At 39.0% G+C, this 14839-nt stretch overlaps 1 protein-coding gene across 1 annotated transcript in view; it reads left to right on the forward strand.

Annotated features, from left to right (window-relative positions):
- The first annotated feature begins 642 nt into the window (after nt 1–642).
- The window catches only part of LOC120981077 (sodium-coupled neutral amino acid transporter 4-like), a 45704-nt gene continuing 31507 nt past the window's right edge, over nt 643–14839 (forward strand). Inside the window, exons 1-6 of the mRNA XM_040410560.1 lie at nt 643–904; nt 3123–3343; nt 6915–7005; nt 9689–9804; nt 10806–10879; nt 11036–11128. Of these exons, the coding sequence (XP_040266494.1) occupies nt 3225–3343; nt 6915–7005; nt 9689–9804; nt 10806–10879; nt 11036–11128 (493 nt within the window). The 5' untranslated portion in view covers nt 643–904; nt 3123–3224. The remainder of the gene's footprint in view (nt 905–3122; nt 3344–6914; nt 7006–9688; nt 9805–10805; nt 10880–11035; nt 11129–14839) is intronic.

Genomic DNA, 14839 nt, shown 5'->3' on the forward strand with positions numbered 1-14839 from the left:
TCTGTTCCGTTTTTCCGTTCCGTTTTTCCATATGGCATATACAGTATACAGTAATTACATAGATAAAATTGGGCTGGGCATAACATTTTCAATAGATGGTTCGGCAAAAAACGAAACAGAAACGGAAGACATACGGATGCATTGTTTTTGCTGACCCATTGACTTGAATGGAGCCACGGAACGTGATTTGCGTGCAATAATAGGACATGTTCTATCTTTAAACGGAACGGAAATACGGAAACGGAATGCATACGGAGTACATTCCATTTTTTTTGCGGAACCATTGAAATGAATGGTTCCGTATACGGACCGTATACGGAATGCAAAAAACGGACAGTAAACGGGGGGAAAAAACGGTCGTGTGCAGGAGGCCTAAAAGTGATGACTAAAACTTCACAAGTTAAATAGCAAAAAATGTACAATATCTTAGGGCCTGTTAAAATAATAACAATAAGTTGTTTTCAATTACTGGTTTCTTGTTGCTGTGGTAACTATACTTCAAGTTTTGTATATTTCCCGAGCACCACTATGAAACCCCTGTAATTCAGAATGTCAGGAGGTGAATAGGTTAATGAGTGCAGTGTGATGACAAGACAGCAAACTAGTTAGTTATCTTTCTTTGCTTCAGGACACAGATCCAGTTTTGTTTAAGAAGATGTACCCAGCCAAATTCATTGAGTACACAGTGTCTGGCGAAATCAGGTTTTATCTACAGAATGTGACGCAACTTGGATAGGTTTGGTCCTTAATGTAACTTTTGATTGGTTTAAAACTTACACTCCCTCTGGTCTTTAAATATTACACTGCTATATGACACAGGAAAAGTCTTTCACAATTGTAAGTGGCCAAAAAAAAGATTTTCAGTTAAGTCAGTTACCTAGAAAGCGTGCACACTGGACTTGAGGTACAATTTTATTTTATTACATTGCTTTGATTGGTAATTTAGTTTTTTTCTCTTACAATTTTAAATGCTAAGAATTATATGTAGAGATTTATTTTAGAGATTGCATTTCATAGAAAAGTTGACAATGGATCATTAAAATTTCTATTCAATTAACTGTTCTATTCAAATTTAATGTTTGTTTTGCTTTAAATTGTGATTTACAGTAATACCACTGAATGCATATCTTAGGAGTTTGTATAATATGGTTGCAGGTATATATAAGTATATATGTATATGTAAATATCTGTATATGTGTTTTTTTTTGTCTCAGTGTGAATTTTAACTCATTCTGAAACATTTCTCTGCCACTGTCTTAAATACCTGCCTTCATTTCAGTTGCCCAAAAATGTCTAAAAGGAGGCTTATAGTCAGGAATAATTCCTTAAAGCTGGCAGAACATCAAGGAATCTGTCCGTGATATGGAATTTATTTTTTTTTGCATTATTTTTTTTTGTTTCCAAGAAAAATATAAATTCAACTCACGCCATGACTAGTGTCATACAGTAAAACTGTCATGAGGCTAATAGATAATGTAATTTAAATAAATGTATTTTTCTTAGTTGACAAACATTGATAACTATTATAAACAATACATTTTTTACAAAATGTAACTTTTTTATTGTTCTGCAATGTTCTACTGACTTGGTAATGTTATGACAATTTTAATTTCAATGAAATTTAGAGCACTTGTAATTTAGTAAATGTGAATTAAGAAATTTATGGTAATATAAATTCACAATTACCTAATTGATCTAATGGAATAACATTATCTGAATCACCAAATACAAGTGCTAAAATGTTTGTGTGTGGCAAACAGGGTGGTTATATTTTGATATCTTCTTGGATATTTGCAAACCTATAAATTATCAAGTCAGTTTTGGATAATTAAAGAAAAATACATATAAGCAGCATGGTGGCTTAGTGGTTAGCACTGGTACCTTGGAGCTCTGGGGTCCTAGGTTCGAATACGACCAAGGACAAGATCTGCATGGAGTTTGTATGTTCTCCCCGTGTTTGTGTCGGTTTCCTCCCACACTCCAAAGACGTACTGATAGGGAACTTAGATTGTGAGCCCCATTGGTGACAGTTGGATGCTAATGTTTGCAAAGCGCTGCGGAATATAGTAGCGCTATAATAGAGCATAAAATAACACATATAATTTTATCAAGGGCAGGTTCATTCCACATTTTGGATGCACATTTTACTGAAAGCCAAACATTTGCTTAAAGAGTGTTCCTTAGGCATATGTTTGGCTATTGAAGTTCATGGGCATGTTAGATGCATGTGTCAGGGTTTTTTTTTTGCATACACTAGCAATGTGTGCCATAGAAGCTATGTGAACTTAAGGTGTAAGGTGCCATATAGCTGCAATAGCTGTCAGCCGAAAGTTCGTTCAGCCAACTATCTATCCCAGGGATGGCCAACCTGAGGCTCTCCAGATGTTGCAAAACTACAACTCCCAGCATGCCCGGACTGCCAACAGCTATCAGCCTACAGCAGGGCATGGTGGGAATTGTAGTTTTACAACAGCTGGAGAGCCACAGGTTGGCCATGCCTGATCTATCCCAACTTCCCCATACACATACATGCTTATTTTAGCCAAGAATGTATGTGCTTTCAATAGGAGAGAAGAAAAAGCCATTACCAGACACTTCTGATGGAGACTTATCTCTGGTAGTACAAATGGACAGGGTGTTGAAATCCAATGCACCTGATACTTCTCTCATCTGGAACTGCCCATACATATTAGATTGATGGCAAGGCCGAGTAATAATGCTGTAATGTGTATCAGAGCCTTTGGCGTTTAAGGCAAGTGTGGACATATACATGGAGAAAGCCCCAGGGCAAGAACAGTATATAGGACCTTTGGTCTCAAATAGCTAACAATAGTATCCCTCTTTACTGTATGTTTCTTTAAAAATCCACTACTATTTGAGGTCAAAGAGATTTATTAGCTCAGTCCCTTATATGTAAGGAACTGAGCTTCCCTTATATTCGAAAGATACAGTAAGCCCTCTACCTACATAACCTTTATATAAAATAATGTCAGATAGATAGATAGATATAAAATTGTCAATGAACTGGAAAGCTTTCATGTTCAACAGGAGTAGGCTTGTTCATTTAGTAATCAATGCTCATCTGAGGGGTTTGTAATGGCTTCTTTATGTTTTGTTTGCAGTACAAAGTGTTCTGAAACCTGACACGTTGTTTGACCCTGAAGAAGAACCATAGTGTTTACTCTGAAGAAAGGTGTGCGTCAATTCATTAACTGCTGACTGCAATGGACCGCATGGAACTGCAAAAAGTCAACACAGATATTGATGATGACAGCAACAGCGGAGAAAGCACTGAAGATGGATATTGCAAAGATATGGATTCTGAGAAAGTTACCATAAACAGGTGAGATGTGTGAACTGTGTAAGTATAAATCCTAAATAGCTTCTAGAAGGCACCATCCTTCAGTAGACAAACAGTGAATGTAAGGCACACAAACAGAACTGTTACAACTGAGAATATGACTGTCTATTTATCTAAAAGGGACCAAAGTGTAACTCCTACTTATTCAAGCCAACTCATATGCCTTTCTAAGGCACATTTTCCCCAGTATATGTGCAGAAATTATCTGATGTTCATTTTCCCTTACTGGCAGTTTAGTAGTTTGTATTTTATAACCATTCTTCTCTTTATGTAATAGAAATCAGACCTGCTCTAATGGAGCTTAGCTAAAAAGCAAACCGCAAGATCTGATGAAAATACATAGCAGTAGAGCATCAACTGTACGTGCAGATTTAGGGCGCATTCACACTACCATGCCATGTTGTGCGGTCTCTAAATTGCAAATCTGCAAAATCTGCCCATGTGTGCGTTCCGCATTTTGCGGAACGTAACTGACGGCCCATTGTAGAAATGCCTATTCTTGTCCGCAATTGCGGACAAGAATAGGACCTGCTCTATATTTTTTGCCGGGCTGCGGAACAGAAAAACTGATGCGGACAGCACACAGAGTGCTGTCTGCATCTTTTGCAGCCCCAATGAAATGATGTGGACTCATTCATACGGTTGTGTGAATGAGACCTAAAATGTAAGTTTTGAGCCCCTGATTAGAGTCGCTTTAAACAATGTAAAGAAACAAGACTTGCCGTAACATATAGTCCCGTACTTTTATATGTAGAGTAAACATACAGTAAACAGACTGCTACATTATCATTTACATTAATATATCATTTTTTAATGACTCTTACAAATATGATGTGCCTGAACTACAGGTGAAACTCGAAAAATTTCAATATTGTGCAAAGTTCATTTATTTCAGAAATGCAATTTAAAAGGTGAAACTAACATATGAGATAGACTTATTACATGCAAAGCGAGATATTAGCCTTTGTTATTATTTGGATGATTATGGCTTACAGCTTATGAAACCCCAAAGTCACAATTTTGAGGTACCCTTTGATTAGGGGGTATGGATTAATTAGCTGACTAGAGTGTGACACTTTGAGCCGAGAATATTGAACCTTTTCACAACATTCTAATTTTAAGCTGCATTAATGCAATTCCTTTTAAGTTGCATTACTGTAATAAATGGACTTTTGCACGATATTCTAATTTTTCGAGTTTTACCTGTATATTCAGTTACAGTGTATTCAAAGTCAGAAGGGCTTTTCTGATGTAATGACCTTAGTGGATATTTTCAAGCATTAGGCACTACTGATATGGTAGTAGTACTATTTTCTAAAACATTTAGGTTTGCTTTAACATGTTCTGAATAACAAGATTTAACAAGTAGTAGGTTATTACTGGATTAGGCAGGTCTTAGAGAAGTGTGCCTTCAAGCTGTAGCAATTCACTAAATGGATTGCTGTGTTAGGAATATAAGTAAGCTGGTATACTCTCCAAAACCTCACTCCACTCCTCAGAACTATATTACTACTAAAGTAGTGCACCAAGATAAAACTGAAAAATACTCAATGTACTTAAAATAGATTCCTTATTAATTTATTATTGTCTAAAAAATAGCCACTTGATGGAAAGAAAGAACATTTATAGACAGGAACTGGTCCTGTTGAACCGAACTAATGGAGAGTCGGGTAGGGCATGTATGCTGCTGTTTCACTGATTCTGTATGGGACTGCTGGAGATGGTCGAGTACTGTCAGGGCAGCAATCGGGGCAGTACAGGCAGTACTGCCGTCAGAGGCGAGAGCGGTGGGGGGCCCCAGCCCAGCCACTTTGAGCCTCTGACATGATCAGCTTCGTTAGTATTTACTTCAGTGCAATGAATACTAATGACAGTGAATAGAGATGAAGCAGTGTGGCCTTTCTCTTCAAAATAGGTTAAGGGAGGAGCCCCCTCCCAGCACATAGACATTTAGTAAACTAATTATTTTACAGGTCTCTAGTGAGAGTTGAACCCACTTCTGTGTGGCAGGCAGCACGATGAACCTGCGAAGACAGGATTTTGTGTACAGTATTACTATGTTCTTCACAGACCTAATATTAAATAGTATAAACAGTAAATAGTATTACTGAAATGAAGGGGAAAAATTGTCCCATTTTATATTTTTATATATATATATTTTTTTTAACGAACACTGTTTGTCTGCATGGGGCCCAGAAATTGAGGATGGCAGCCCTGAACAGTGTACGTGGCTAAATCCAGCAGTCCCATAGAGAATGAATGGAGCAGCAGCATGCATGCTTGATCTGCCACCCCATTCATTTGGTGGAATGGAACCCCTGTTCTTGGGAATTGTGGGGGACCTAACAGTTATACCCTTATCAATCAGATGATTATAAGCTAATTTTGTGTCACAACTCCTAAAAATCTCATCCGCTTGTCTGCTACTGTACAGTGCAGCAGATCTGCTGCATGCATATCCACATAATTTTCACTATTTGGGTACATACCTTTAAAGTGTCACTAAACTTTTAAAGAACTTCTAATGAAATAGCAACGTATGAAAGGTTTTAATCGTTGGGAGTTTGAGTGCTGAGAACCTCACTGATAAGAATAAAGAGAGTGAAGCAATCACATAGCGCACTCTCTCCTCGCTGCAGGAATCAAGACATAAATCAAGACTTTCTATTAGCTGTCTCCTTTAGAGAGGAGAGAGAGCGTGCTTTTTGAGTGATTCTCTCTCCTTTTTCTAGAGATTGAATAGGTCATGATGACATACAGGGCTTTTTTTCTCAGAGAAAAGGTGGTGGAACTCACCCCCCCTCCCCTGGCCCTGCCCCTACCCACCCTTAGGCCCGCCCCTAAAACCGCCCCTTTAGAGAACAGGGATGCAAGTAAAATTTGGGGGGCTATAAAAGTCCAGCCCAGCAAAGAAACCCCCCAGATGGGGATGGCACTGTTAATGGGGGATCTGGGGATGGCACTGTTAATGGGGTGGAGGATCTGTGGATGGCACTGTTATGGGGGATCTGTGGATGGCATCCACAGATCCCCCATCCTATAACAGTGCCATCCACAGACCCCCCATCCTATAACAGTGCCATCCACAGACCCCCCCACTCCATAACAGTGCCATCCACAGACCCCCCTTAACAGTGTCATCCACAGACCCCCCCCCCACCCTATAACAGTGCCATCCACAGACCCCCCCTTAACAGTGCCATCCACAGACCCCCCCCACCCCATAACAGTGCCACCCACAGTCCCCCCCACCCCATAACAGTGCCATCCACAGACCCCCCCACCCCTTAACAGTGTCATCCACAGACCCCCCCATTGCTGCTCCAGTACAGTTATAATATCAAAATGTGTTTTAAAAGATCAGTGATGCTTTTAGGGTTGGCAGCTCTGTAGACTGATTCAGCTAAATATTTCACGCAGAGTCTCTTTGTCCACTTTGTTAAGAAGTCCAACTTGTTAAGAAGTCCAACTTATTATTTGTATAGGAAACTGTGTACTCAAAGCAAGTCAATATAAAGCAACCATGGTTACATATTAACACTTTCCCACACAGTCAATTTGCTGATGAAGATGCTGAAAGTCAAAAGTTTCTAACTAATGGAATGGGTGGAAAGAAGAAATTAGATGACTACACAGAAGAGCATGTAAGTATTACTGTACTTTGGGAGCACAAAAAAAAATAATTTTTTCGAATGTCTGTAACTTTCTAGTTGATATTCTTTTTACATGTCAGCAGTTTTAATAAAGGGACACTTCCGTCATTAACAGGCTATATGTGAATATTGCATATAATTAAAAAAGTGGTTGAAGGATTTTTGAATATAGTCCCTCCATATATTCTACTTCCTGTCCTGGCTTTTTAACTTCCTCTGTACTTAGACTTTTATCGCAGCAACCAGCCTCGCATAAATGTAATCAGTCTGACCATTCATTCTGACTAGTGAAAGTTTCCCTCTAGTGACTCAGATCCTCATACATTACCCTAAGCAGTGCAATGCTCTTCTGTGTAAAGTAGTAAAACCGCTCTGCTCCAGCAGTGAAAAAGTACAACTTTCAGACACACAGAAAGTTCACCTGATATGGTGACTTAGACTTCCACAAGAATCGGTGCTCTTAATCCCTATAATATTAAAGGAAACGCCCCGACATAGTGAAGTCCCGCAAGTCATTTATCTTATAAAATCATTCATTATACTCACAAATTCCATAAAATATCAGTCATAAAAATAAGTGGCACTACTCGATTGCCATAAGATAAAGGACTTACGGGACTTCACTATGTCGGGGCGTTTCCTTTAATATTATAGGGATTAAGAGCACCAATTCTTGTGGAAGTCGAAGTCACTTTGTTGTATTCGACCATATCAGATGAACTTTCTGTGTGTCTGAAAGGTGTACTTTTTCACTGCTGGATCAGCACGGTTTTACTACTTTATATGGACTGTGTGTGAATAATACCCACCTCACGACAAAACTGCAGTGCTCTAAGTGTAACATTGACTTGGGATTTAAAGGGTAACTGTCATGTTTTCATCAAAAAATCAATTTAAGCATATGTTACTGCTGCAGCAGCATTATGCATAAAGCAATATTTAGTTTCTTCACATAACACTGTTTTCCTTGAGTTTTTCCCTTAGTTACGGCTGTTTAAACATTTACAATATGAGGACCTTCTCAAGATGGCTCCTCTGCCAGTTCTCTGAGGCCAAAACTGCTTTCCCTCACTTCCCATACACACTTGCTGTAGCCAGCAGCTCCCTGCCAGCCAATCAGATTGGATTACTGAGAGACACGCCTCCTCACTCTGAAGCCTAATGCAGGCATGCAGTGTGAAGGACCGCACCTTCATCTTCCTGTCTTCTTAAGCAGAGACAGACAAGCCAGAGCAACTGTCTTTTAAGGAACAGTGGAAAGGAACAGAGGACATTAATGAAAGCTGCTGTTATAAGATAATTAAAGATCTTTTGTCAATCATTGACAGACTAACTCAGGTATACATGCCTAGCTCTAATAAACGAGCAAATAAAAAAAAAATATGACAGTTACACTTTAAAGACTTGTGCCTTTTTGTTTTTGTTTTAATTTAATTTTTAAATCTGTATAGTAATGCTCTTCTGTGGACTTCTGTATGTAGACCTATCAAGACAACAATAGAGCTATCATACTGTTAACCTAATTCCACACATACTTTTAAAATAAGAACTTTCCTTAAAGGGGTATTCCGGTTACCATAAATATAACTTATGTTTTAGACTAATTCATCATCAATAATTACCTAATATAATGTAAATTTCACATATTTACTATTCAGTAGTTATAAAAGTAGTTTTCTTCCTCTGCTACCCGCTGTGTTTACTCATAAATTACCATGGCATCGACCTGTAGTTCTGAGCCGGTCGAGCATGCTCAGTGTGTTGTTATCAGTTCTCTAGCTAAATGTCTTGTGAAACAAAGGGAGTGTCAGTGTGCTGGTGATTACTGAGTAGAGGGGGCGTGACCGACTGTATATCAGGCAGCCAATCAGTAAACATCAACACTCACAGCAGGAAAGCTAAGGATTGTGGGGATTGTAGTCTTTGAAGTTTTGTGAGGGAAGATCCGGCACCAGGATACTCTCAGTGTGTTGCAGGCTCACACAGGAGCTAGACAAATGGATGGTAAGGTAAATTGAAACGCTGTATGCGGGCCACAATACGGCCATAGACAACGGCCGTGTGCATGAGCCCTTAATGAAGTTTTTCAAAAATTAAGTTACCGGTATACCCTTTTAAGATAACATCTTCCCCTCACAGCAGCAGTAAACTGACAGTAGATAAGCTAGCTATGTATGAGGTCTTATAATTTCTATTGACTTCCACAGAAGGGCAACTTCTAGTATTTAATTATGAAAAATAGTCAAACATTCTCAAATACTTGTTTTCTATGAGTATTGAGTTTTAAAAAATGCCACGTTTTGATGAAGTGTGTCTTTAAATCTATTTTCCTCTATAAGCCTTTGCCTCTAGCTATTTGCATATATCATTTAGCCAACAGAAAACTAGATGTATACTGGCAGTCTCAAATTTCCCTTGTGAAACATTGTCCTTAACCCCATGACCTTATCATCTATGTTGCTTTGACACAGCATGTCTCAGCAAATGTAGTACCATGTCAATAAGTTTGAATTGTGTATAATTATTAACTCATACTTGTACTACAGTTCTGTGCACATCATAGTTAAAAATTATCAGGTGATTGAGAAATCTGTGGCCTTTCGGCAGGAAATGAGTCAGTGAAATGTCAATATCAGCTATTAAAAAAAATAATTCCCATTATTTTTATCAAAAGCATCCTGGAACCACATCATTTGGAATGTCAGTGTTCAACCTAGGCAATGCCATCATGGGCAGTGGAATTCTTGGCCTTTCCTATGCCATGGCTAATACAGGAATCGTATTGTTTGTGTAAGTACAGCTAACTAACAATTTATGCTAATGAATCACATTAATGAAACACAGTAACGTAACGTAGTAGACCTTTATGTTACACATATTTTCCCACACATATCAATTTCCAAACCAATTTTATAGCACAATGATCAGTACAGAAAAGATTCTAGTAGAAATGTCATTGAGCCATTCCCTTTCTAGTTATTATAAATCAGGTATCAGCTTTGACTTGATTCTTATGTAGTTCTGGGCATGTAATCCTTACAGAAACAATTACATAATTTATTCTCCAAGTTTGTCTTAAACCAAGTGAACTCAGGGTTATATAACCAGGCACTTGGCAGCCCACACACTTACAGGAAGTTTCAGAACATGAGCAGTATGATGTACGGAAGGAAGCATTGCACAATGCTGCTCTCACATGAGGCTCCAGAGAAACCTTCAGATGTTTCTCGATGCACAATCTTGTTTGAACATAGAGAAGATAGAATTCATGTCCCTAAAGGTTCCTTTACACTGAATAATTTAGCAGGTGATTGTCGGGAAGGAGGTGTTCCTTCCCGGCAAGCTCCTACTTGTCAGTGAAGGAGACCGCTCATTTACATGCAGCAATCTACTCCACAGTATGGGGAGGAGGGATCACTAATGCCATCGCTCATCCTCATACAGAATCATTGTATGGGTTTCGCTTGTTTATCGGGTAATTGGCGGCACCTTCACACCGTCAGATAATCGTTAATGAGCTAATAAGTTAATCAGTTCATTAATAATTAGAAACTGTATTTGAAGATGTTATATCCTTTTGTACGTAGGACTGGTCAACCGTGATTATTTTTGAGCAGTCATTCAGAATTGCTGCACACATTTCTGTAAATTTGAATGGGTAGCTTTTGCAGCATTTGCATGGATTTCTGCTAAATTCCATTCATATGAATGGGTTAAACCTGCTGTGTGTGAACGCAGAGCAGTCAGTGCATAAATAATGACAAACAAAATATGTGTTCTGTCACCTCTAGGGTTCTCCTGCTTGCAGTTGCCATTTTATCACTGTATTCTGTGCATCTTTTATTAAAGACAGCAAAGGAAGGAGGTAAGACAACTTTAATTTGTACCTTAGATGGCTCATATGCAAATCGCAATGGCCTAGAACATTGAAGGATTTAAAGTGTACCCATGCATCTGTGTCATTCTGGGTTCTCCAATTATCTTGGACTCAAAAAAATACGGAATATATATTTTTTAACAGGTTCATTAATTTATGAAAAATTGGGTGAAAAAGCCTTTGGATGGCCGGGAAAACTTGCTGCTTTTATCTCCATCACAATGCAGAACATTGGGGGTGAGTTCTAAATCACAATACTCAATGGTACAAGTATGTATTATACTATTTTTCCCTCAATTTTATAGAGCTAAAAGACTCTCAGGCTCTTCAGTGGAAACTGTTGGTTACTCTATGGACTCCTACTTATATGTCTCCAGTCACATAAAAGCAGTAGTGTAATGAAAGAAACATGAGCAAACATGATCATTTCTTTTAACTTAACACTAGTACAAATTTCAAATAGGGACAACCCCTCCACCACACCACCACCTTTTCAATTCATATAATCAGTGAGAGTCCTAGAGATCAGACCACATGGTTAGGTTTCTGCATGCAGTTTTGGAAGCCAAAATCAGGAGTGGATCATAAAAGGAAAGAAAGTATATTGGACGTATATGACGTCTCCTCTTTTTTGAATTCCACTCCTGGTTCTGACGTCCAAAACTGCATCAGAAAACCGTGGCAGTATCCTTAGGCCTCATGCACACGACCGTATTTTGTTTCCGTGTCCGATCCGTTTTTTTTGCAAATAGGATGCGGACCCATTCATTTCAATGGGTACGCAAAAAACGCGGACAGCACACTGTGTGCTGTCCGCATCAGTATGTCCGTTCCGTTGCTCCGCAAAAAAAATAGTGCATGTCCTATTTTTTTCTAGTTTGCGGACAAGGATAGGCATTATTACAATGGATCCGCAAAAAAAAAGGATCCACAAAAAAAAATGGATGCCATGCAGAACGTCATCCGTTTTTTTTTGCGGATCCGCAATTTGCGGACCGCAAAACACATACGGTCGTGTGCATGTAGCCTTAGTGTGAGGGAAAAAAAAATCAGTGCTGCTTCTGGGGCCACATAAGAAGGCACTGGTATTATAAAAAGCACACGACAGGCATTTTGCGTTGGGGCTAAGGAGTTTCAAGTCACACAGTTTCTTCACATTTTGTAGTGGTGTCATCCTGGATGGCTGGCTATGGAGAATCGTCTCCCTGTCCCTTGTGGGCAGATCTCTCAGAATACTCAGTCCCCACTAACATTGATAGAATACTAAAAATTATAGTCTGTTGGGCAGCGCACTTGCTGGTTAATATTAGATGCAGGATAACGAGTGCACAGTAATGATGTTGCACAGTCCCAGCTCTATAGACGAAGGAATACGATTGGCTATCAAGCAATCCTGCCAATCAGTTAAATATATTTATTAGCTAGGTAAATAGGGAAAAGAGAAAAGGGGAAGAGGGAAAGGCTGGGGGAAGAGGGAAAGGCTGGGGTGGGGGGGGGGGGGGGTAATTTAACCAACGGCTTAGTGTCACACAATAGAATATAAAAGTGATCTTAGTCACAATTTAAATAACTCAATTGCCACATAAAATAAGTTTGTACTGTAGTGAGGCCCTCTCGATCAACATTCTGCAAACAAGCAAACTGCTAAACACTGTAGAATAAAATTCCTATATTTCCACCAAATCCAGGCAATCACACAGTTCCAATGGAAATAGTGTACCAGCAGTCGTTTTAATAGTTGACCTGTTGCTGTGTAGTTAGTGGCCTGCACTGGTATCCACAGATGTGCCTACTCTGTATATATGTTATAACAAATAGAAGTTATGAACTATATATGTAAATGTTGCGCTGTTTGGCACCTCTCACCCACTGCAGATCTTCCAGTCTGGTTCTCATTTGTCCTTCCAAATGGACAATAATAAATGCCTCTCATTGGTGTTGAAGATGACTCGTGAAGCACTACAGTTCTCAGTTTAGCGTCCGTGGGATGCTAGTGTGCACGCATGCTGTATGCTTTATACATAATCTCAGAGATGCAGGAGTTAAGGAATTGTTGGAAAATGGAGCGGTGGAGTGGGTAAGAGGTGTCACACAGCGCAACATTTATATGGGTCTATTTGTTACAACACATATAGTACTGAGTAAGCACATCTATGGATACCAGGGCAGGCCATTAACTACATGGCAACAAGTGACTGCTGGTACACTATTTACATTGGACATGCACTTGGCATCTTTGGCCTATTTTGCCAATAACACAATTGGTGGAAGTATATGCATTTTATCTTACAATATTTATCAGTTTGCACATTTGCAGACTGCTGACCACCGGGGCCCTGCGACAGCTTTAGGTGGTGATTTACACAGTGCAGTAACTCATCTATACAATCAGTTGCTACCACTTTGTTTCAACCCTTTTGCAGCGTACACGTACAGCAGTCTTTCTCATCTACTGACACCTCTGGTAGATCTTATTTTTAGAATATTGGCGTAATTCACTTGTCTTTTGTAATAGATGACAAAAACTTAAATAATCTGTTCCTAACCAGATCACTAAACTTCTACTCTCCAGCTTCCGCTTGAAAGTAAACACATCATACAGCTCCTTATGTGGTGAATTTTAAGCTTTTAGCAATATGACCTCATGGGAAATGTATGAATGTCTAGAATACGGTAACATCACAGTAAGAAAAGCGTAGCATGAATCAAATCCATTAACTTCCTCCCACTTCTCATAATTCTTCAGTTGTAGCATCAAACTTCACTTTGGTTAGGACCTCAGGGACACAGACCATTCTTAAGATTTGTGGTTTATCTGTGTTGTCTCTTAAAGTTTTATAAAAGAGTCTCAAACATTTGAAAGCAATAATAGATTTTACAGTTTTGCATTTGATTATATGAGTTGTCTGTGATTTCTTTGTTGCCTTTGGTTATAAATGAAAACTGGCTCCAACAGACAGAATTTTTTAGTATTTTTTTATGATAAACAGAAAACTGTGCATTTCCCATGTCATAAAATTTCATGGTTAATTGCTAACATTTAAAGTGCATAAACATCTACACTGTCCTAAGGCTTCTAATACTTTTAAAAGGGTTGTCCAGGAGTGGAAAAACATGACTGCTTCCTTCCATAATCAGTGTCATACATGTCCACAGCATGTGTGTGGGATTGCTGCCCATTCACACTGACTTCAATATAGTCAAGCACATATCTTCATATAGTCATCAGAACTGAATAGTCCAAAAAGTATCCATGATCCAGATACCAGCAAACACTTAAGTTACCAAGTCGACAAATGTCCTAATTAGGTGCAAAAGTTGACTTAATGTGCAACTGCTCATATTTTTACTTTGTTAGTCAAAAACAAAATCCGTCCTTAAATTTAATAGGTACATATCATTTTTAGATGGTTAGAGGAGTGATAACATGAATACAGTTAATAAGTTATCTATTGCAAACATTCAAAGTCATGATGTTGGTTCTACAAGAGCTGACTTGTGTACAGCACTTCCTGCTATAATAATACAAGCAACAGTGTCCCCATACAGTCCCTCCTAAAACAGTGCTAGCCACAGTGTCCTTAAAACAGGGTCAAACAGTGCAAATCACAGTGCTTAAAAACTGCAAGCCACAGTACCTCCTGCAGTGTCATTAACAAAGGACCCCATACATGTTAGGGTGGGTTCACATGACATTTTGTGCCTCCATTTGACGTATATGTGAGATAGGCAAACAGCTCTCCTTGTCTGAACACTGTTTGTATAGATTAAATGATCTGGACTGACATTCTGCTGTTTGGCCACAAGATGCCGCTGTTTCCTAAACACAGCTACAGACTGCATATATTTCCATATTCATGAGAGGTGGAGTTGCACAGAGCCTGGAGAGGAGGCGAAAGGAAGCAGCCATCTTAGAGGGAGCTGAGACTGAGGAACTGTGTCAGCAGA

The sequence above is a fragment of the Bufo bufo genome, chromosome 1 (assembly GCF_905171765.1).
Source record: "Bufo bufo chromosome 1, aBufBuf1.1, whole genome shotgun sequence".
NCBI lineage: Eukaryota > Metazoa > Chordata > Amphibia > Anura > Bufonidae > Bufo > Bufo bufo.